Source organism: Bos grunniens, chromosome 29 (assembly GCF_055505025.1).
Source record: "Bos grunniens cultivar Pamir isolate PY7600 chromosome 29, Bosgru_T2T1.0, whole genome shotgun sequence".
In the NCBI taxonomy this organism is placed as follows: Eukaryota; Metazoa; Chordata; class Mammalia; order Artiodactyla; family Bovidae; genus Bos; species Bos grunniens.
In genome coordinates this window covers 26,677,772-26,702,696 of record NC_141193.1, presented here as the reverse complement: position 1 = coordinate 26,702,696, position 24,925 = coordinate 26,677,772, and the positions used below count along the sequence as shown (strand labels likewise).

Here is a 24,925-nt window from a genome sequence, read left to right as displayed (position 1 = left end):
GTTCCAGTGACTCAGTATTGCTTATGTGACGCTGCCTTCCTGATAGAGGCAGAGATCATTCCTGACCAAACCCCCAAAATAAAAAAGTACTGCAACAAGAGCCCAGGGTCAGGGTCACACAGTGGATGCTGGAATTATGAGTGGTTTGTCAGGTAGGAATTGGAGCCACAAAACAAACAATTTCTGCCAGCAACACCACCAGAGGCAAAAAAAAGAAAATGCCCTGGCTTCTCCTTTCATAAATCTCCCATTAGATTTCCCAAGCCAGCTGAAGTTGGCTGTCACAGGAGCCGAGGAAAAGCCACCTGCAGTGTTAGCCCTTCTCCATCAGACAGCAGAAAACAGAAGGGTGTAAAATGAGTCTTAGGGAAACAAGCCCAAGACCAGCACACCTTTCCATAAAGCTCACATCATACCTGTGACAATCTCATAAATTCACTCAACCTAGCTAGGTTTTTGTTATTATACCAACTGGCTCTAAGATTTCAATTTCATATTAATACTTCTCTTGAGAGTCCCTTGGACTGCAAGGAGATCAAACCAGTCCATCCTAAAGGAAATCAGTCCTGAATATTCATTGAAAGGACTGATGATGAAGCTGAAAGTCATATACTTTTGGCCACCTGATGCGAAGAGCAGACTCACTGGGAAAGACTCTGATGCTGGGAAAGACTGAGGGCACGAGGAGAAGGGGACAACACACGACAAGATGGTTGGATGGCATCACCAACTCAATGGGCAAGAGTTTGAGCAAACTCCCACAGTTAAGGAGGGAAGCCTGGTGTGCTGCAGTCTGTGGGGTTGCAAAGAGTCAGAAATGACTGAGCGACTGAATGACAATACTTCTAGACAGTGTTTCAAGTTTCAAAATGAAAGTTCCTGAAACATCAATATCCAGAAGGATAATTCTGCTAACCTGGTCAAGAACTACCAGCTAGTTAACTGAGGTGACAGGAAGTTTTAGTAAGGTCTATCTTTTAGTTTGCTTACAGTGTAATTTGGGGTAATTTAAAAGATGCATTTCCCAAGAAAAATAAAATGATTCTTAGAGAAGTAAGGACTACATTAGGCAATATTTAGTACAAACTACTTAAAGCTGCTGTCAAGCAGATGCCTCATATGCACTTTTTCCAAAGCACCTTTTTGTGGTCTTTAAAGAGATGTTAGATTTTCAGTTATATATAACTAAATTACTTCTCACTCAATTTTAAAGGGAAATCAGAGTACTGATACACATTACTTGGTTAAGAAGAACAAGGGTATTATGATCAAGAATTGTTAGAAGCCAACCTTAGCATGAAAAAACTCAACATACTGTTTCAGATGCAAAAGAGTAACTGCCAACAACAGTGACTGTCATAGGGTTAGGGTCTATGTCATAGGCTCTGAACTGAAATCACGACATTAAATCTGAACACTGCAAAAGCACTCTAATTCTAGCTATTTTGCTAGAATTGTTATTCAAAAGTTATAGATAATTACAAAGCAAAACTCATTCTTTTCAAGAAATTTTGATAAATTCACTTAATTAAAATACAGGTATCAAATACAGTTTCTTTAAAAAAAAAAAAAAAAAACCTTAACACTTTCCAAATGGCTATCCAGAACTACTATATACTAGTCTTAACAGAAGTGGCGTATCAACAGGTCAAATCAGTTGACAAATGCCATTAATTTTACTTTACAGACACTTTAAATACTCTGACCTTGATTTGTGGTTTCAAAAGCAAACTATAAAGCTATATAATAATATACCTTTACTTCATTATTTTAATAATGCCAATAAATACTATTTTATGTGGTATAGGTGGAAAAGCAAATGGCAACCCACTCCAGTATTCTTGCCTGGAGAATCCCATGGACGGAGGAGCCTGGTCGGATACAGTCCACGGGGTCACAAAGAGTCGGACACGACTGAGTGACTTTACTTCAATAACTCATGGAGAAGGCAGTGGCAACTCACTCCAGTACTCTTGCCTGGAAAATCCCATGGATGGAGGAGCCTGGTAGGCTGCAGTCCATGGGGTTGCTAGGAGTCATAACTAAGTGACTTCACTTTCACTTTCACTTTATGTGGTATAGGACACATGACTAAAGAGATCAGAAAGATAGGCTATTCGATATGACAACAACAGTAGCAACATCACATTATTTTGACATGAACAGTCTTAGTAAATCCTTAAAGAATCCTTGCAGGCTTTTAGGCAAACACAGTTAGGTCTCAACAAATCTAGAAAGTAATATTAAGACTTTAAAATTAAAAAAGATAATTTATTCTCTTCTTAAAGATTACAAATTGCCAGTAAATAAGTGCCGCTGCAGAATAAACTACCATAAAAACACTGTAGCTATTTTTAAAATAATGCTATCATTCTGCCATTTATCAAATATAATAAAATGCATAATACTTGCTACTTTATTCATTGCCTTTAAAAAAAATTAATAAAAGTAGTTCTGTGTGCAAACACTTACCATCCACTCGGATATAATAACATCCACTTTTTCTACAGGAAGACGAACTTCTTCAATTTTTCCTTTAATTAGTGTAACAGTATCTTCAAGTTTATTTAATCTGAAAAATGCCATAATGAACAAATTGAAACAAATTCTGAAAACTAGTCAAACTACAAAAATTCTTGGCAACTGTTATTACTTTATAGAACTCAAAGTATGTTTGTTCAAAGTTTTCTTACTCCCTGGCATTATAATCGCTCTTTGGTCACTTCATGAATCCCCAAGAATGTTTGTGGTTAATACCACAATACAGCTGAACCAGTGTTTAAAAGTACAGCATGAAAAGAAACTCAAACCCTATTAAGAATACATATCAATAAAGTTAAAAAAAAAAAAAAAAGTTTTTAAAGGGAGAGGTGGAAACAGACCAGTATATTTTAAAGAGAAGTAGCTTGCCATAGCAGCAGAGAGTTAGGCCCAGAAGCTTTACTCTTAATTCCAGGTCCTCTAGCACTTGTCAGCTAAGTGATTTTCAACAAATTATGTAACATCTCATTGAGCCTGAAATCAAGTGTAAAACAGAAATAGATACCTTCCCAAACTATTAACACTTCTATTAACAGTCTATTATGAAGATGAGACATTTGTGAAAGCTATGTACACATCCTCTAGCACTATACAACAGCAAGGTATTATCATGAATAACAATAATATTGCATGTTACATAAACTTGAAACTTTCCTCCAATCATAAATTATTTAACTTTGTCCAACAGCATTCATTAGATACTTTTATATGCTTGGTCATAAGATTAGCACATATTTTTCATCCCCTTCTTTTGCAATTTCAAATAAATAACAGAGAATTTCAAAAAGCTAAAAGTAATCTACTAAGTTTGTATCTAGTTAAATAAATTTGCAGTCTTCAAAGGCTGTATATCTGAATTACAAAAGATTTTTTTCTGCAAACAATGGAGCGATTTTCCTCCTGTAAATTTCACTGAAGTATTATATACATAAAACTAAATGCATTTTTAAGGGTAAATTTTTCTGAACTAAAAAAAGAAAAAAACAAGAGATATCTGAGTGGCCACCATCATCATATGGATTATTTTATGTAGAATATTACAATTTTCTCAAAAAGATGCATTACTGCTCTTTCCCACAAAACCCTCCTATCCACACCCAACTACTGATTTCTTTCTTTTACTACATATTATGATTTGTATTTTGTAGAGTTTTATATAAACAGATCATATTGAATGTACTCCTTTGTGTCTGGTTTCTTTCAATAAGTGTACTTTTTAAATTAATGCCTATTTTTCTGTATATTGGAAGTTCAATCCCTAGTTATTGTTGAGTAGTATCCCACTATATGAATAAAACACTTTTTGTCTATCCACACATCTGACGATGGATTTCTGGATTTCCACTTTTGGACTACAATGAATAAAGCTGCTATAAATATGTATGTACAAGAAGTACTCCGTCAAATGGAAGTGATAGAGCTTTTTAAGAAATTGCCAGTTTGTTTTACAAAGTTCATATATGATTTTACATTCTTACAAGCAATATGTGAGCATTTCTATTGTTTCACATCCTTGTAAACTTAGTATGAAGTGAAGTGAAATGAAGTTGCGCAGTTGTGTCGGACTCTTTGCAACCCCATGGACTGTAGCCTACCAGGTTCCTCAGTCCATGGAATTTTCCAGGCAAGAATACTGGAGTGGGCTGCCATTTCCTTCTCCAGGGGAATCTTCCCAACCCAGGGATCGAATCCGGGTCTTCCGCATTGTAGGCAGACGCTTTACCATCTGAGCCACCAGGGAAGCCAGTATAGGATCTTTTTAATATTAACTTTTTGGTAAGATCTCATTATGGTTAAAAATTGAACTTTCCTAATGCAAGTCTTTTTTCCATATGCTTACTAGTCATAATTCCCTATTATCTTTTGCTCAAACATTTTAACCATTTAAAAACTGGATCAGTTGTATTCTTATTTTTGAATTTAAAAAATTCTTTACATTTCTGGATAAAAACTCTGGAAGAAAATAGTGAATATTTTCTTCCAACCTGTGGCTTCTTTTTATTTCTGTAATAATATGTTTTAAAGGCTAAAGTTTTTTAATTTCGATAAAGACCAATTTATCATTTTTTTTCTTTCATGGTTCATGCTTTTGGTGCTTTTCATATCCAAGAAATTTTTGCCTACATCAAGTATTTTGACCTATGCTTTCTTCTAAATTTTTTTAGTTTCCATTTTGAGTTGATTTTTCCAATATATCATCATGATCTTTTTCCCGTATATAATGAAAAAACTTTGTTAGAAAAACTATCATGAGTGATAGCTGCAACTCTGTTGAAGAAAAAGTTTCACCAACCCACGGAATTACTTCAGAATCATTGTCAAAAACCAGCTAAGCATAGATGTGTAAGCTTATCTCTGGACTTTCAATTCTGCGCCAAGATTTAGATGCACGTCCTCGCACTAATACAACATTTTCTTGATTCTTATACTTAAAGTCATAAAGTCTGACAGAATATATCCTTTAACTTCATTCTTCTTTTAAAATTCTTTTGGATATTCTAGGCCATTTGTTTCCATATGAATTTTAGAATCAGCTCATGGTATCATTCTACATTTTTTAGTGTTTATGTCTTCAACATATTTTGCTAAATTTACCCCTAAATGTTTAATGATTTTGATTGCATTGTAATGGTATGTACTTTTTAAGTTTCAATTTCTAGTTGTTTACAGATAATAACAGAAGCATAACTGATTTTCATATTTTGACCCTGAATCCCACTGACTGTCATAAAGGGTTTAGCTTTAGCACAGTTTTAGTGGCTATATTAGAGATTTCTTAGGATTTTTACGTGTACTTGATCATGTCACTTGGGAGTAATGAGTCTTAGTTCTATTGTATTTACTGCCATTTATTGCCTTCCTTTAAATGTATTTATGGCACTTGTTAGATCCCCCGAGACAATGCTGAATAGAATTGGCAAGAGTGGACATTCCTTGTTTTATTTTCAGTTATAAGGGGGCAGCATTCATTAACTGTTACTTAAGATACATTTCCTAATGGTCCAGTGGTTAAGAATCCATCTGCCAATACAGGATCCCTGGTTCGGGAAGATTCCACGTGCTGCAGAGCATCTAAGCCCACGTGTCGTAACTACTGAAGCCAGCCTGCCTAGAGAGTGCAAGCTGCAGCTACTGAGCCTGCACGCTGCGACTAGGGAAACCTGTGCGCCTGGAGCTTGTCCTCTGCAACGAGAGAGGCGCTTCAGTGAGGAGCCCCGCACCACAAGGGAGAGCAGCCCCTGCCTGCCACAACCAGGGAAAGTCCGTGCACAGCAACAAAGACCCAGTGCAGGCAAAAATAAGTATTTAAAATAGCCTCAAAAAAAAAAAAAAATCAGAAAACATTTCTACTGAGTTATTAATAAGTTTTGTAGGGAATGGTTCAAATCCTGGTGACCATGAGCATCTTCACAGGCTTTTTCTTTGCAGGTATCACTGTAGAAAATGTTGCAAGATACCAGAGAAATACATGGCAAGGAAATATTGACCAATGTCAGAGGGTACACTGGGGAAGAAGCTGTTAAAACAGTTCATGCACAGCACCTACTGGGGGACATTCATTTCATGGATGTGACTTAGCATCCTAGCATTGTCTGAAAGATTGTTAGAAATATGAGAAATACACTTTGATATGCTTTAATTTTCACTGTCTTGTTTTGTGTTTTTTATAGAAATACAACCAATTTTTACATACTATGTTTTCATACTATGAACAATTATATGCCAACAAACTGAACAACCTAGAAGAAATGGACAAGTTTCTAGCAATATATGCCTATCAAAACTAAATCAAGAAGAAATAGATAATCTGAACAGACCAACCACTAGAAGTTTAACAGAATCTGCAAAAATAATAAAAAATTCCCTGCAAACAAAAGTCCAGGAACAGATGGCTTCACTGAGGAACTCTACCAAACATACAAAGAAGAATTTACATTGATCCGTCTCAAACTCTTCCAAAAGACTAAAGTGGAGGGAGCACCCCCAAAGTCATTCTATGAAGCCATCAACGCAGTGATATCAAAATCAAAGACAATACTTAATATATATATATATAAATAAAATTAGAGGCCAGAATACCTAATATATATATATTTGATCTCTAATATCTTTGATGAATTCATCAAAGAAGCCAATATCTTTAACGAATATAGATGCAAAAAATTTTCAACAAACTATTAGTAAACTAAATCCAAAAACATATAAAAAAGATCATACGCCATGATCAAGCTGGATTCATCCCAGGGTCAAAAGGATATTTCAACACACTCAAATCAATCAATGTGATACACCACATCAACAAAAGACAAGACAAAACCACATGATCATCTCAATAGATGTAGAAAAAGCATCTACTGAAAAAAATTCAACATAAATTCACAATAAAAACTCTTATCAACGTGGTGACAGAGAGAACATATTTCAAATAATAAAAGCCATTTATGAGAAATCTACAGCCAACATATACTCAATGGTGGAAAAGCTGAAAGCCTTCCAACTGACTACAGGAAGAAGACAAGAATGTCCACTCTCATTGCTTCTGTTTAGCATAGTATTAGAAGTCCTAGACACAGCAATGAAACAAGAAATAAAAGGTATCCAAATTGGAAGGGAAGAGGTAAAACTGTCATGATATACAGATGATATGATACTTAACTCTAAAGCCTTCACACAAAAACTACTAGAACTGATAAACAAATTCAGGAAAGTAGCAGATTAATATACAAAAATCCACTGCATTTCTTTACACTGAAATAGGAAAAAAAAATCTCTAGAAATACTGAGGATAAACTTGATCAAGGTGAAAGACTTATACACTGTGAACTATAAAACACTGATAAAGGAAACTGAAGACAATTTAAAGAAATGGAAAGATATCCCATGCTCTTGGACTGGAAGAACTAATATTGTTAAAATGGTCATACTACCCAAAGCAAGCCAAAGATTTAATGTGATCCCTATCAAATTACCCATGACATTTTTCAAAGAACTAGACAAATAATTCTAAAATTTATATGGAATCACAAAAGGCTCAGAATTGCCAAAGAAATCCTGAGGAAAAAGAACAAAGCTGGAGTTCCTGAAATTCAGACTATGCTATAAAGCTACAGCCATCAAAACATAGTATTGGCACAAAAAGAGACATATGGGTCAAGGGAACCGAAAAGAGCCCCAAAATAAACCACATACCTTCAGTCAATGAATCTCTGACGTAAGAGGCAAGAATATACAATGGAGAAAAGAAAGACTCTTCAGCAAGTGGTGGTGGGAAAGGTGAATAACAACATATGTATCAATGAAGTCAGAATACTCCCTCACAGCATATATAAAAATAAACTCAAAATGGCTTAAAGACTCAAAGACATGACACCATAAAATTCCTAAGAGAAAACATAGGCAAAACAATCTCTGACATACATAACAATGTTTTCTTAGGTCAGTCTTCCAAGGCAATAGAAATAAAAGCAAAAATAAACAAATGGGACCTAATCAAACTGATAACCTTTGCACAGCAAAGGAAACCATAAATAAAACAGAAAGACCACCTACAGACTGGGAGAAAATATTTGCAAATGATGCAGCAGACAAGGGCTTAATTCCCAGAATATACAAACAGCTCATACAATGACCAAAAAAAAAAAAAAACCCAAAAAACAATTCAATAAAAAAAATAGAGAGAAGACCTAAATAGGCATTTCTCTGAAGAGATACAGATGGTCAACAGGCACATTAAAAGATGCTCATTATCACTACTAATTATTAGAGAAATATAAATCAAAACTATATTATACTACCTCTTTGATCAGAATGACCATCATTAAAAATTCTACAATTAACAAATGCTGAAGAGGGTGTGGAGAAATGGGAACCCTCCTACACTGCTGGTGGGAATGTGAACTGGTGCAGCCACTATGGAAAACATTATGGAGGTTCCTTTAAAAATTAAAAATAGAACTACCATATGATCCAGTAATTCCACTCTTAGGTAAATATTAAAAAAAAAGAAACATTAATTCAAAAAGATACATTCACCATCATGTTCACAGCAGTACTATACACAGAAGCCAGGACATGGAAGCTACCCAAGTGTCCATCAACAGATCACTGGATTAATAAGATATGGCAGGGACTTTCCTCATGGTCCAGTGATTAAGAATCTGCCTTGTAATGCAGGCTCGATCCCTGGTCGGGGAACTAAGATCTCACATGCCGCAGAACAACTAAGCCTATGTGCCATGACAACTGGGCCCTCACACTGTGGAGCCCGTGTGCCACAGCTTTTGAAGGTCGAGCACTCTGCAGTCTACGCGCGGCAACTATTGAGCCCTCGTGCCACAACCAGAGTCTCTAGGCCACAACAAAAGATCCCATGTGCTACAACTGAGTCCAGGGGCAGCCAAATAAATTTTTTTTTTTAAGATCTCACACACACAGAGATACACACAATGAAATATTACCCAGCCATTAAAATATGAAATGTGGATGGACCTAGAGCATACCACGCTTAGTGAAGTCAGAGAAAGACACTGTATGACATCATTCATATGTGAAATTTAGAAAGTAACAGAAATGAATGTATACACAAAACAGAAACAGATTCACATAAATAGAATTCAAACTTATGGTTACCAAAGGGGAAAGGCGGCACGAGGAGAGGGCAGGAATAAATTAGGAGTTTGGGATTAGCAGATACAAACTGCTATATATAAAATAGATACAAACAAGGTCCTACTGAATAGCACAGAGAACTATACTCAATATCTTATAATAAACCATAATGGAAAAGAATATATATATGTATAACTGATTCACTCTGCTGTACACCAGGAACTAATACAGCACTGTAAATCATATCAATTTAAAAATTATGTATCACATTTAAAAATACATAATAAAATATTAAGCACCTTAATACTTTTACTGCTGTAATAACTTATTTATAGTTTATTTCTGATATCTATATTCATAAACATACTACTAGGGAACATGAAAAGTCTTGATCCTTCATTTCCAATTCTTGTATCTTTCTTTTATTGCCTTGTTCCATTGTCCAGGATCTCCTTTACACTGCTGAATAGAAGAGATGATGGCAAGTGTCCCTGTCCTGTTCCTGAACTTAAACTTTCAAAGCTTCATCAAGCTGTGGGCTGTAGTTTTTGTTTTTGGATATACACTGTATCATGTTATGATATAACACATTCCAATTCTAGTTTGCTAAGAGTTTAATATATAGACTGAAAGGATATGGAATTTTATCAAACTTTCTCTCCTGAGATACATCAATAAATTTTTATGGTTAATTTTCTCAAATTAACCAAACTTGTATTCCTGGGATAAACTTTATCTTCCAGTATATTGCTTGATAGGCTTTCCCAATAGCTCAGAAGGTACAGAATCTGCTTGCAATGTAGGAAACCCAGGTAGGGAAGATCCCCTGGAGAAGGGCTTGGCAACCCACTCCAGTATTCTTACCTGGAGAATTCCATGGACAAAGGAGCCTGGTGGGCTACAGTCCAAGGGCTTGCAAGAGTCAGACACAACTGAGCAACTAAGCACACACTGCTCAATTAAGTTTTCTAATAGTTTGAATAGGATGTTCTCCATATATGTTCATAAATGATTGACCTGTAAGTTTTTGTCCTGCCTTAGCAGAGTTCTGGTATAAAGGTTATACTGGCCTCATATATGTACGCTTGATTCCTGACAAAGATGACAGTACAAAGTAGAGGGGATAAAATGGTCTTTGGAACAACTAGGTCATTTTTAAACAGATTAATACTACTATTACTACTGCTACTAAGTTTTAAAAAGTTGGACCACTACCTCATACCATATACAAAAACAATGCCAAGTAGATTACAAATCTAAATATTTTTTAAAAAACTATAAAATTTTACACAAGAATACAGGAAAACACCTCCATAAGGATTTTTACCCAATTCACATATAGTGATAACCATAAACAATGATGATGATACATGAAAACTGAGAATTTCAGTACATCAAAAGATACTTGGAGAGAGTAAAAAAGCAAGATAGAAGAATTTTTTCATTACATAAAGCTTACAAACATTTCAAACACACATACAAAATAAAGACTGTCTACAAATAAATAAGAAAAAGGCCCAAGTCAATGGAAACGCAAACAAAAGACAAACACATACTTCACAGAAAAGGAAATCCAAATGCCAATAATCACAGGAAAAAGTGCTCAGTCACATTAACAATCACAGAAATGCAAATTTAAATTTCAATGAGACACTGCTATACAACCAACTGGAATAAGTTCTTAAAGGTAGGCAATACCAACCCAAACTGTTACATACTACTGGTAGAAGTATAAATTGGTATTACCACCATATTGCCAAGTATAAATTGGCAATACCAGGGAAATCTGAAGACATGTATTCCCTAAAGTCTGCACTATTTTTTAAACATATACCTCACAGATGTGTACCAAGCACATGGACAAAAAGGTTCATAACAAAATCGTTCTAAATAGACCTAAACCGGAAAACACAAAAATTCCCGTCAAGAATAGAAAAGATAAATTGGGATATACTAATCAATACCATTCTATGTAACAATAAACATAAATGAACGCTAAAAATGTTGAACAAAACAAGCTAGACTAAAATAATGCATAATAAATGATTAAAGTGAAATATAAAGCAATATTAAGGAAGTGATTACTACAAAAGCCAGGATGGTCATTACCCAATCAAGCATGGAGAGCATCTTACTGAGAAAGGACAGATGGAGAGGGGAGGAAATCTAAAGTGCTGGAAATATTCTTTCCTATTACTTATTTGTACTTATGTTACCACGTAATTTATGTGCTATGTACTTTTTAATATGTGCATTTCAGACAAAGGTTAAAAAGGATGCTTATATCATATTTGAGCTTTTTAAAAGAGGTATTCAATAAAATTCTCTATGATGAAATTGCTGTAGTTGATTACATTTACTGAAATATTTTATTAAGGCTTAATAAGTACAAACACTTCAAAAGAAACAAAGAGCAATATTCTTGGAAGATCACAATGTTCCTACAGCCTTAGAAATATTTTCAGGATGCTCATGCTGAAACAAGACATGTCCTGTAAAAGGCCATCTGCTCAGGCTGTTTATTGTCTACTACAAGTCATAATCCTATCTGCCTCAGTAATTACTTGTTGGAATATAAATACAACTGGAAAGATTAAGATTTCAGGGAATACACAGAAAAACAGACAAAAGGCCATAATTCCCAGTGATTCTGTATTAAAACATTGCAACACAGACGTGATTCACAGAGATAATCCCATTTGCGAGCCTGCTCATCTTAATCACCACCTGATTTTACCATTCATGAAAAAAACTATAGATTTTTACTTACTTTTCTTCTCTCAAGAGGCCAATCACTAAACATTACTTTAGCATAAAAAGCATTCCAAATGAATTCTATCTCTGAAAACACCTGCTCAAAAAGTAGCATAGCTTTAATTTTCAGAAATACAACACCATAATATAAAGGGTATGTTAAGTAAGTCTCTTAACTAATCCAATAAACACTGAAATTATTTTTCCGAGTGGATATTTTGTTAGAGCAATAATCACTATCTTATATTATTTCCTATCTCAGAAGCAGCAATTTAACTTTTATCTCATGATACAGGGACATCATCATGAGTAATTACCTGATACTGGGCTTACAGAGATAAGAGAGAGAGAGTTCATGCACTTAAGAACATGGTCTAAGGCACTGAGAAAGGTAAAGAACACAGGCTTCATAGGAGCTAATATAAGAAGACCTTAACTGAATGACATTCGATTTTAATCAGAAAAAGACAGAGCATCCATAAAGATATGTATGAATATGGGGGTAAAAAAGGGTGCCTCATCTATGTATGCACAAACTGCCTGTGTGTGTGTGTGTGTGTGTGTGTGTGTGTGTGTGTGTGTGTGTATGGAAGACAAATTGCAAATGTGAAGAGCTAAAAATAGTTTAGTATGATTAGAGCAGCAAGAGGCAGTATGTAGTGACAAAGATGGGAAGTAGTCAGAGGTAATGCTAAGGAGTCTAGTTTTTAGAGGCAATGAGGAGCCATTTCAGGATTTTTAGAATGAGAAAGGAGAAGGCAATGGCAACACACTCCAGTACGCTTGCCTGGAAAATCCCATTGGATGGAGGAGCCTGGTAGGCTGCAGTCCATAGGGTCGCAAAGAGTCAGACACGACTGAGCGACTTCACTTTCTCTTTTCACTTTCATGCACTGGAGAAGGAAATAGCAACCCACTCCAGTGTTCTTGCCTGGAGAATCGCAGGGATAAGGGAGCCTGGTGGGCTGCTGTCTATGGGATTGCACAGAGTCAGACACGACTGAAGCGACTTAGCAGCAGCAGCAACAGCAGAATGAGAAAACAGGATCAAATTTGTAATGTACTTCTGCCCAATGCAATTTTGATTTAAAAAAGACACAGTCTAGATTCTAACGAAGAACAGGGTCTAGCAGGGAGACAGATGTGTAAACAGCATAAAGTACCAAGTGTTCATACAATGAACATCTTATCAATTAAATGACATTTAAAGTTGGTGACAAAATGACTATAAAATTCACCTAGAAGAATACCTAGGTAATAATTTTTTCAAAATGCATATGGGGGTGGGGTGGGGGGAATACTGTAATACAAAAATATACAAGGCATAATATTGTTTTCAGTTCACTATGGCACCCAAACATACATGTTTCTCCCGTTCCCCAAGCATGCCAAAATGACAACAAAGTAATACAAAATGTAACAAACTGATAAATGCATGGAGATTTTAGATGGTACTATCAAAGAACCAAAGATATAATTCAGTGGAGGAAAAAAGGGTAATCAAACCATTTTGGTAAACGTGTGAGGAAGGATCCAGTGCTCAGTGCACACATCAGAGAAGACTCAAGTGTTGCCCAGAACAGATCTCCCTCTTTTCTTCTGAGGCAGATAACAGAAAACACATACCAATTTCCTTTATTAAGTGTATTTCATGAGCTGTCTCCCTCCCAAATGTATAATTTTTGTTTATAGGTTTTAGGCGTGTAGCTAACACTGAGGACATTTACTGTTTTAAGTTAGCAATAGCTTAGCTTCTAATAAAATGGGGGGGTGCGGGGGAAGGTTAGAGAATAATGCAAATTCAAGCAGAAAGATAATGGGTTTTCAGCAAGCTTTGACTATTTCATGTCCTGGGTCTTGAAAACCCATTCACTAATTCAACAAGTATTTACACTGAATACCTGCATGCCTGGTACCCTTCCAGATGGTTGGGGTATGTCCATGAATAAGAAAAAAATCCCTGTCTAACCCTGGAGAGCTGATATTCTAGTAAAGCTTACATTTTCATGTGATAAGTCTTTAAAAAGCCCTACCAAAGTGCTGATAGTGAGATCTCATACCAGGATCAGAGGTAATTTTTAGTCTCTCCATTTTCCTCTCACATCTTCCCAACACAAAAATATCTTTTCACTCCCTTTCTTCCTTTATTTATTTAAAAGAGATGAGAAATGGTAGGAAATCAACCTGGCCACACTAAGAGAGTAGATAACAGAGAGCCAAATAACTCAGCTACTTATATACAAACGCATTAATTCAGATAAGTATATAAAAAATACAAGAATGTGAATGAAGGCATAAATTTAAGCTACATCAAGGAGTAGAAGAAGGATGGATTTGAGAAACAGCAAGGATTCTCACGAGGACTCTATCTCCAGTAAGTCTGCTGGTAAAAGAGAAGGAGAGGTCAAGTATCAGCCCCAGGTTTTCAATTTTAACCTGTGAGAAGAGTTAATGCAGGTCTGTTCTCTTGGTTATCTCTGTAACCATGGCAATAATTCTTGATCAAATCCTAAAAACAAAACTCCTGAACACTCTTATATTTACTGGTTAATGATGCTATTCAATACACCTGAAGATGTGCTGCTGCTGCTGCTAAGTAGCTTCAGTCATGTCTGATTCTGTGCAACCCCACAGACAGAAGCCCACCAGGCTCTGCCACCCCTGGGATTCTCTAGGCAAGAACACTGGAGTGGGTTGCCATGTCCTTCTCCAATGCATTAAAGTGAAAAGTCAAAGTGAAGTTGCTCAGTCGTGTCCGACTCTTCGAGACCCCATGGACTGCAGCCTACCAGGCTCCTCCGTCCAATGGGATTTTCCAGGCAAGAGTACTGGAGTGGGTTGCTATTGCTTTCAACACCTGAAGATGTGAACCAAGACAAATCAGGAGAACAGCATGTGTGAAGTTAACAGAAGATTCCTGATACGCACCTGGCATCTGACACCACTGCACAATGGCTGATCACACAGCGGTCATGTGCCTATGCCACCAGTTAGTTCTCTTTGAGAACCATAAACTGTTAAGACTCGAACTTGCTTGGGTTGAGGCATCTCTTAAGAATCTCTGAGGTTCACAGCTAGAGGGAAAATCACATCTTGCGTGACTCTTGCAAAGAAAGGATTTTGTGGGAGCCTGCAATGTGACCTCTTTACTGATGGGTATCTTTTCTTTGCTGTCCCTGGACTGTATTCTTTGCTATCATAAATCTTAGCAGTGAAGCTGTGAATACAACTTTATACTGAATCATGTGAGTTCTTTCAGTGAATCACTGTAGTCATGGGATCCCCAAGACAGGACCATTAAGTAGACAGGAAATTAAGGAGGTGGCAAGATGTGAGAAAAACAGAATTTAGTCTCCATGTAAACCATCTTAATCACCTTCATTAGAAGACTTTTGAGCAGCAAATTGTTTTTAACCATTTTTATCCTCATCACTGCTTCAAAGTTTCCTTCAGCTTTTACTTCCTTTTTTATTATTTCTATTAAATTTAGAGGACTTCCTGGTTGTTCAGTGGTTAAGAATATGCCTGCCAGGGCAGGAGAGATTCAGACAGAAGAGACTTATGGACACAGGAGGGGAAGGAGAGGGAGGGAGGAATTGAGAGAGTGGCAGAAACATATACATTACCATGTGTAAAACAGGGAACTAAAGGGAAGTTGCTGTGTAGCACAAGGGCTCACCTGGTGCTCTGTGACAGCCTAGAGGGGTGGGACGGGGCAGCAGGTGGGAGGGAGGTTCAAGGAGGAGGGGACATGTGTGTACCTATGGTTGATGTAGGGAGAAACCAACACAACACTGTAAAGCAGAGTTAACCTCTAAGTTAAAAAAAAAAAAAGAATCCACCCGCCAATGCTGTTAACAAGGGTTCGATCCCTGGTCCGGGAAGATTCCACATGCCACGGAGCACCTAAGCCTGTGCACCACAATAACTAAGCCCACACCCTAGAGCCCGCAAGCAACTCCTGAAGCTAGTGCACTCTACAGCAAGAGATGTGCCCACAGTAAGAAGCTGCCACCTCCATGAAGAGTAGCCCCGACTTGAGCAACTAGAGAAAGCCTGCACACGGCAGCAAAGACCTAGCAGAGCTAAAAATAAATAAATAAATGAACAAAAATAAATGAATTCAGAAACAAGATATGACAGAATATCCCTTAATTCAAGAATATATCCTAGTGTATTTTGTGATCTTGTTCCAAATCTTATATATACCACCACTATCTTTAAATTCATTGTGTTAAGTTACTAAGTGCCTAAAAATACTAAGAAGATAAAGCTCTTGTCCTGGAATCTAGAGAAGAACACTTACATGAATATGACAACAGATCTAAGCATAAAAATGAAACAGATCTGTTTCATTTCTAACAGTATTCTAGGCACAGGTAACATAAAAGATTGCATCTTTAAAGTCATAGTGAGACTGAAAGTACTGCATTACAGTCATATGACAGATCAACCTTCTCATGAAAATTTTGCAAAAACATCCAAAAAGCTGAATAATGAGCTTTCCACTGCAGAGTCAAGGCGAAACCAAAGGCAGTCAGAGTAAAGGTAAATATTACCAGAAGCTACCTTTGCTTCCTGAGGGTGAACACTGGATACGATAGCCTGCCAACTGAATAGCTTTGCTATCCTCAGGACATTTATGCTTCTGGAATGATTATTCACCGGAGAGTGAGAGTAAGAAAAAGAAACAATTTTTCATTCCTCCCACGTATGACTTTGAGTTCTATTTGCCCCTACTAATAAAACGTCTTTCATTGCTTTAGAAATGCTACATCTCCCTTTTAAATAAAAGAGATAAAATTATTTTATCATCTTTTTGAGCACAATTCAAGGATTGTTAAGTTGAATATGCTTAAAAGAATATGAAACATGTAATTATTCATCTTTTATGTATGGCAGGAACCAACACAATTCTATAAAACAATTATCCTCCAATTAAAATAAATATATTTAAAAACAAAACAAATCTCTTTCAATCAGTTTGACTTAAAATAGCCAGTGGTAGATTTTATTGGTTGAAATCTAGTTCCATGACTGGTACAATAAAAATTTTTTCCTACTTAAAGAGGGGGGAAAAAAAAACTATCCATCTTTTAGAATTTAAAGTATCTTGTTACAGATGTAAGCTTAGGGAGTTTTACAGAAATTCTGCTGTGTACAAATTTCTAGCAGCAAAAGCAGCCTCAGAATTGCTAAAGACAATTCACAGCCTGCTAATCAGAAGAGCTGCTTTCACTGATTGATGATGGTTCTAGAAAGCCCCAGTGCAATAATAGACAAGTATAAGAGAAGCTAAGAGTAGATTTCAAGGGAGGAGAGTGAATACATAATAAAGCTGACTAAAGCTTGAAACTTTATGGTATAAAAGAATAGAGATCATGAAACAGAATACAGAAAAGAGAGTCAGCATATGTTGGTGGGATAGCGGCAAGAAATGATCATTTCAGAAACATAACCAATCAAATGTAAAGTATTATTGGAGGCATTGGTGCCAAATCAAACATATCACTGTAATTATCTATTAATATTATCATAATTACTACTAACATTTAGTAAGCAGTTACATGTCAACCGGGCTGCTCTGGTGGCTCAGACTGTAAAGAATCCGCCTGCAATGCAGGAGACCTGGGTTCAATTCCTGGGTTGGTAAGATCCCCTGGAGAAGGGCAACAGCTACCCACTGCCAGTATTCTGGCCTGGAGAATTCCACAGACGGAGGAGCCTGGGGTCCATGGGGTCACATTTGAGTCCGTGGGGTCGCAAAGAGTCGGACACGACCGAGAAACTTTCACTTCACTTCACTTACATGTCAGCCACTTTGCAAAACACTATAAGTGGATTCAATCTTTATAACAATCTTATGAGACAGATACTACCATCAACCTCATTTTATAAATGAAGAAACCAGGGTTAAAGAAGTTAAGCAATTTTCCATTAGCATAAAGCTAGTCAAAAAGCCAAAGTTAGAAATCAAGTCATATGGTTCTAGATGCTGAGAGAAGTATGCTATTCTGCTTTCTCATCTGGTAGAAAAATGAGCCAGAAAATGCTGCAGACATTAACAATAAACTGTTTCATGAAAATTCTTTTATAGATAAATCCACAAACAGAAGAACAGAGGTTATTTCATCCACAGTGTACATTTCAAGTTTTTGAATGGAAAACAACGGAGAGATACTATGAACACTACGGAAATAGCTATCTTATCTTTTCACAATATAAAAAAGGCAAAGGAGAACATCTTTGAAGTAAAGTATAATGTTGGCTCATCCAAAACATAAAGGTCTAATATTCAAACGCTATAGGTTCTAAGTAAAGCAAACTACTGGCCACAATAAATATGTGCCCTGTGAGCAGTGCAGTGGAGACACAGCATAGTAGACTGGCTGTCAGGATCAACTATGGGATCCAATCCTGGCACTACTACAAATAAGGAAACGGATGTGCTCTCCATGTCTCAATTGCTTAATCTCTACTAAAAAAAAAATATTATACTGTTTTTGTACCTACCTCAAAAAAAAAATTCAATACAAAGTACTAAGTTAATGTTAGCAACTTTTATTATTAAGTTGAAGTGCCTAAAACTGAATACTAAGTCACTTTCAATAAATGCTCTCATGTAAAATTTCTATATATTCCAGCACTAACTTTTATACACAAAGAATCTGAATATAATCATTGTAAAAATGTATTTCTAAAACATCACTAGGAATTAGGGCTTCTGTGAAATAAAATGAAAACCAAATGAGTGGTATCACCATCTTTTTCTTCCACAGAGGAATTACAGTGAGAGTACATTGGACCCTCCTGGTAGTGCAGTGGTGAAGAACCCGCCTGCCAACGCAGGGGACATGGGTTCAATCCCTGGACGGGGAAGATCCCACATACCACGGGGCAACTAAGCTCATGCACCTCAACTACTGAGCCCGAGCTCTAGAGCCTACGAGTACCAACTACAAAGCCCAAAAACCTAGAGGCCATGCGCCACAAGAGAAGCCACCACACTGAGAAGCCTGCACACCACAACAAAGACAGACCCCACTCAAGGCAACTCAAGTCGGCACACAGCAACAAAGACCCAGAGCAGCCAAAAATAAATAATTTTTTTAAAGTATTCTTAAAAAAAAATGAGAGCACATCTAGTCTCACAGAAATCAAAAATGACAAATAAATATATACATGAACATGGGTCTCCCATATTTCTAATAGAAATATCTTACCATAATCTAACTATCAACAATAAATTTTGTTAATTTACGTAAAACAATCTCTTCTCTGGGATATCAGTTCTCATACCTGTTTGGAAAGCAAGGTGCAAGCAAGACAGGGTGCTATTTACAGAATCTGCAAAATGATGTTGTAGTTAATGGTAACAAAAACTAAAAAAAAACTTTCTCAGATTATGGAATTGTATACACACATGCAACACATATGCACATTCTCCAATATGAAAATAATAACCACCATCCTCTATCTATGAAAAAAATCTAAGCAAGAGCAATGTCATTTTTTCATTAACATTCATTTGGTGCTTGTTAACAGTAACAGTTGTTAACTTCTGAATACCTACTACATGTCAGGTCAGGCAATATGCCAAAGAGACTGAGGTGTGTATTTTACTTACCACTTATTTACCTTGTTCATAACCATTACTGACTCCTTATCATCATTACTCTCATTTTTACAATGAAACAGCTGAGGTTTCAAAGAGGTTAGATATTTAATCGAAGTTCAAACAATGGGGAAGGCGCAGAGCAAGGACTCAAAACTGTCCAACTGAAACTTTTCATGTATGTGCTTAGTTGCTCAGTCATGTCTGACTCTTTGCAACCCCATGGACTGTAGCCAGCCAGGCTCCTCTGTCCATGGGATTCTCCAGGCAAGAATACTGGAGTGGGTTGCCATGCTCTCCTCCAGGGGATCTTCCCAAGCCAGGGATCAAACCCAGGTCTCTTGCCTGCAAGCGGTTTCTTAACCTCTGAGCCATGAGGGAAGCCTGAAACTTTGCATGCTTAACCACAACACTACACTCTACACTATGCAATAAAATTGTAAATTTAAACATTTTACACAATTGTATTTATTTAAATGTTATACAAACCAGAAAAGATCAACATTAATCAATTTTAAGAATAAAATATACACATCAGTGAGAGGACCATTGAAGGATCACTGCCAAGAATGTAACGTAAGCATGGTGAAAGTTGTTTAGAGAGTATACCTTTAATGTTCTCCTTCTAAAATAGAAATGGTAATTATTGGGTTGGCCAAGAAGTTGATTTGGGATTTTCTGTAAGATGTAAGGGAAAACCGGAACAAACTTTTTGGCCAACCCAATATTTCCTGTGACACAATGGAGATGCTAAGTAACACTACGGTGGCAGCTGTTATGTTAATACATTAATGTAGCAAAGAAATACACTTATAATTCGTTTTCATTAAAGTCACACAATGTTATGTGTCAATTATATCTTAATAACCCTGGGGGGAAAAAGAATTGCTGAGAAGCCTGTTATTAAAATTATTTTGGAAATTACTCAAGAGTTGCAAATGTAACATGCTTTGGTTAAGTACACAACTAACCAAATCTAGTTTTATAAGTTGTAATTCAAATAAAGGTCTTCTTACTAGAATATAAACCAACTGTAAAATCAACCACTGGTCAATTAACCTAACTTAATTCCTCAAAGAGAGGATGTATTTTTAGAGAATAAAATTAAGTTTTAGGGGATAAACTAAATCCACTCTAATCTGTGTGTAGCCATTTTGGACTTCACATTTTAATTTGAGGAGGCACAGGGCTACCAGTACTGTTAAAAGGAAAATGATAACCTTTAGTTTTCTTTTAGCTGAACTGTTATCTGGTAAACAAAATACTGATATATTGACTTTTGTAGCCCATTTTCTAACATTACCCTATACATCCATGATTTCTAATTTAATATTATTATAATTAGCATATCCATAGTCATAATTGAAAAGATAGAAAACTATATAAAAATAATTCTCATAATAAGGAAAGTGAAAAGACTGTTCATACTTCAAACATGTTTAGGTCAATTCAACTTAAAATCTTACTGTGCTGGAATGAAATTTTACTCAAAGATAAGGGCTTTAGGTCTGCACTGGACAGCTCTTAAAGACAAGAAAATCTCCTAATCATCAAATTTAAAAATAATCTTAACTCAAGCCTTAAAATGCATTTACCTAATGATATCCATTGCCTGGTAAAGTATTTCAGACTGATCAACTCCAAGAACCTTCTTTGCCCCTGCTTTAGCAGCAAACATAGAGAGAATTCCAGTTCCACAACCAACATCCAAAACTACCTGGTATAAAAATAAAAGAAAAAGAATACATGTTATTGAGAAGGTCTAGTACTCTTGCCTGGAAAATCCCATGGACGGAGGAGCCTGGTGGGCTGCAGTCCATGGGGTCGCAAAGAGTCAGACACGACTGAACGACTTCACTTTCACTTTTCACTTTCATGCACTGGAGAAGGAAATGGCAACCCACTCCAGTGTTCTTGCCTGGAGAATCCCAGGAACGGGGGAGCCTGGTGGGCTGCCATTTATGGGGTTGCACAGAGTCGGACACGACTGAAGTGACTTAGCAGCCTTAGCAGCAACACTTTAAATCCTATTCATACGTGATGATGTTTCTGGCTAGGAATAGACAACAAAATTTAAACTTCACCAAACATGGTAATAATTTCTACTTGGGTAAATGGAACATATAATTACATTATTTTAAATTCATAACTGTTTTGGCCACAGTTTATTGTAATCATATGCAACAATGTAAATTTAAGAAATGTTTTATATGAAATGAGCAATTTCCACAGACTTACTAGGGAAGTTGTCTGTCTTTTATTTCCTTATTGTATGCATGCTCTAATTTAGGTTCAGTAATCCTAAATTTTAACAGAAATAAGCTTTCTCAAGTTTGAGTACCAGAAGTTAACCTAAGCAGGATAGTCTGATCCAAACAATTTAAAAATGGTTATAATATAGAATATTGTCATACCCACTCCACTTCCAAAGTTTAATATTTAACTCATTTAATTATAGAGATACAATAAAAAATAGGCTTTTAAGAATTCAGTAACTTGAGAATTTAAGTTTTCAAAAGATATTCATTACCAATGGTAGTAACAGTAAGAAGAATGAAATTTAATATGTTATTGGGATTGGAATGTAATAATTATTTCTAATCAAGAATTTCATATGGTTCTTCCCAGAATAATAATAATGAAACCTGCATGGTTCACAGTAAAATAAATAAATAAATAAACAAAACAAATTACCAAGGAAACACATTAAGCAAAATACTCAGAAACAACCAAGAATAGACAGTAATAGGGAATAGTAGTGTGATAAAGAAAACTCAAGCACAGAGCAGAGCTTAGGGCAAGGGGAGAGGACACACACACTCTTTTAGAATTTTAAATAGGTCCATGAAGCGCTTTTCCTAGCAAGAATATTGGAATGGATTTCCATTTCCTTCTCCAGGGGATCTTTCCGACCCAGGGATCAAACCCATGAGACGTCTCCTGCTTGGCAGTAGATTCTTTACCACTGCACCACCGGGGAAGCCACTGTTAGAAAAACACACCTAAAATTTACCTATCGTGTTGTTCAATCTACAGGGCTTCCCTCGTGGCTCAACAGTAAAGAATCTGCCAGCAATGCAGGAGATGCAGGTTCAATCCCTGGGTTGGGAAGATCTGAAGGAGGAATTGGCAACCCACTCCAGTATTCTAGCCTGGGAAATCCCACTGACAGAGGAGCCTGGTGGGCTATAGTTCACGGGATTGCAAAGAGTCAGACAAGACTGAGCAACTGAGCAATGTTCAATCTATGTAAATGAATCTTTGTAAATGAACTTATTTACAAAACAGAAACAGACTCACATGCTTAAAGAACAAACTTATGGTTGCCAGAGCAGGGCGAATTGGGGGAAGAGATAGTCAGGAAGTTTGGGATGGACATGTACACACTGCTTTATTTAAAATGGAAACCAATAAGGACCTACCGTATAGCACAGGGAACTGTGCTCAATCAAACAGCCTGGATGGGAGAGGAGTTTGGGGGAGAATGGACACATGTATATGTATGGCTGAGTCCCTTTGCTATCTATCTGAAACTATCATAACATTGTTAACTGGCTGCTGCTGCTGCTGCTGCTGCTGCTGCTAAGTCGCTTCAGTCGTGTCCAACTCTGTGCGATCCCATAGATGGCAGCCCATCAGGCTTCCCCATCCCTGAGATTCTCCAGGCAAGAACACTGGAGTGGGTTGTCATTTCCTTCTCCAATGCATGAAAGTGAAAAGTGAAAGTGAAGTTGCTCAGTCGTCTCCGACTCCTAGCAACCCCATGGACTGCAGCCTACCAGGCTCCTCTGTCCGTGGGATTTTTCAGGCAAGAGTATTGAGTGGGGTGCCATCGCCTTCTCCGTTAACTGGCTATACTCCAACATAAAATAAAATTTTTTTAAAAAGAATCTATTACATTGTTCAACAACTACTTTTTCACTAGGTAATATATTCATTTTTCCACAAGCCTAAGAGAATCAGCTTGTCTATTTTTTTTTTAAGTCTTAGTATTTTTATGGGGACTGAACTAAAACATAAATTTATAGAACACAATTTCATTTTGTGTTTTCTATTCAGGAACATGGTAAGAACTTCAATTTGTTTTAATCATCTTTTATGTTCCTCAGGAGTGTGGCATTTTTTAAAAATCTTTTTCATTTAAGTCCTGCATACTCAAGTCTGTTCCTATGCATTTTATCTTCTGCACTGTTTACTAGTATAAGGGAAGTCTGTTTCATTACATTTTTAAAATATACCAGAACTGACTCCAGAGGAGAGAATCTAAATAGTCTTAATTTCTATTGAAGAAATAAGGTTGTCAAAAGGCTGCTACTCTGTGTCCCCTATCCTCTCTGCCCCTCTTAGAAGGTTGAGGCTGCTTAGGGAGAATGCGACTGTCCCTGACCGTAATGTTACCTGTTTGGGTGAGTCAGCACATTTTAACATAACCACTTCATACATTAAGAGAGTTCAAAACTGTAAAATGAAATCTATAAAATACCACTGCAAAACCATTTTTTTAAGTTACAAATAAATATACTAACCACACCATCAAGTAAATACTGTAACGCAGAGCATATATATTTACAGCATGGTTATAGTATATCAACCTGAAATGTTACATGGCATAAAATAATAAAATGTAAAAATATATACAACACAACAGTAAGTGATGACTTCCCAGAAACTTTCACTGAAATATTTGCAAAGTTAAAAATAAAAGATCAGTGTAGAATTTACCAAGTTTGACAGCACAGTGCTTTGGCAATGGTGCTTGGGAATATTGAATATCAACATTCATGCAGTTTCTGGAAAGACAAGCTGGCAGCACGAACTCCATCCAGGGTAGAACCTTTCTGAACCAGAGAGTTCTCTGCAAGAATTTATCTTATTATTCTATTCCTACATTTATAAAAAGATTTTTAATATTTTATATTTTTACATGCATTATTTCTAATATAAAAAATTAGAACTATGACCAATTTACACTGAATTTTTGAGCCATTAAAATAACATTAAATAAGGGATTATCTTAGAGAAACTGCCAAGTGACAACAACGAAGTACAGCAGGATATATATCATGTACTCCAATTAGAGTATGTATTATCTTGTAAAACTACACACACACATAATTTATATGCATATATATATATAAAATCTTAATTCTTTCTGAAGGAAAGAGAGCTTTAGAGAAAGAAACAGATTCAGGATCATACAGTGGGTAATTTAAAGCCTGACTCAAACATAGGTCAAGCTGCTTTTTTAAAAGTGCATACTTAAATTATATTTTTAGTTGCATACTAATTATTTATTACATCTAGCTCAGAGTTAGGTATTTGGGCAAATAAACTAAAACTTGATAGAACCAATAAAGAGGGAGAATGATAATAAAATACACTATTTTATAAAACAATGAAGGAATG

The 24,925-nt window shown here is 36.3% G+C and overlaps 1 protein-coding gene across 5 annotated transcripts in view; it reads right to left on the bottom strand.

The window, feature by feature from the left end:
* Positions 1–24,925, bottom strand: part of PRMT3 (protein arginine methyltransferase 3) — a 123,313-nt gene that overhangs the window by 81,915 nt on the left and 16,473 nt on the right. For 4 of the 5 annotated variants that reach the window (XR_015158058.1, XM_086385533.1, XM_086385534.1 and 1 more), the window contains 2 exons: positions 21,115–21,236; positions 2,473–2,572 (listed from right to left, as the gene is read on the bottom strand). Coding sequence is in view for 4 of the 5 variants with exons in the window: in XM_086385533.1 (XP_086241659.1) it covers positions 2,473–2,572; positions 21,115–21,236 (222 nt within the window). In the remaining variant the exon portion in view is untranslated. The remainder of the gene's footprint in view (positions 1–2,472; positions 2,573–21,114; positions 21,237–24,925) is intronic. The other variant, XM_086385536.1, reaches the window with a different exon arrangement.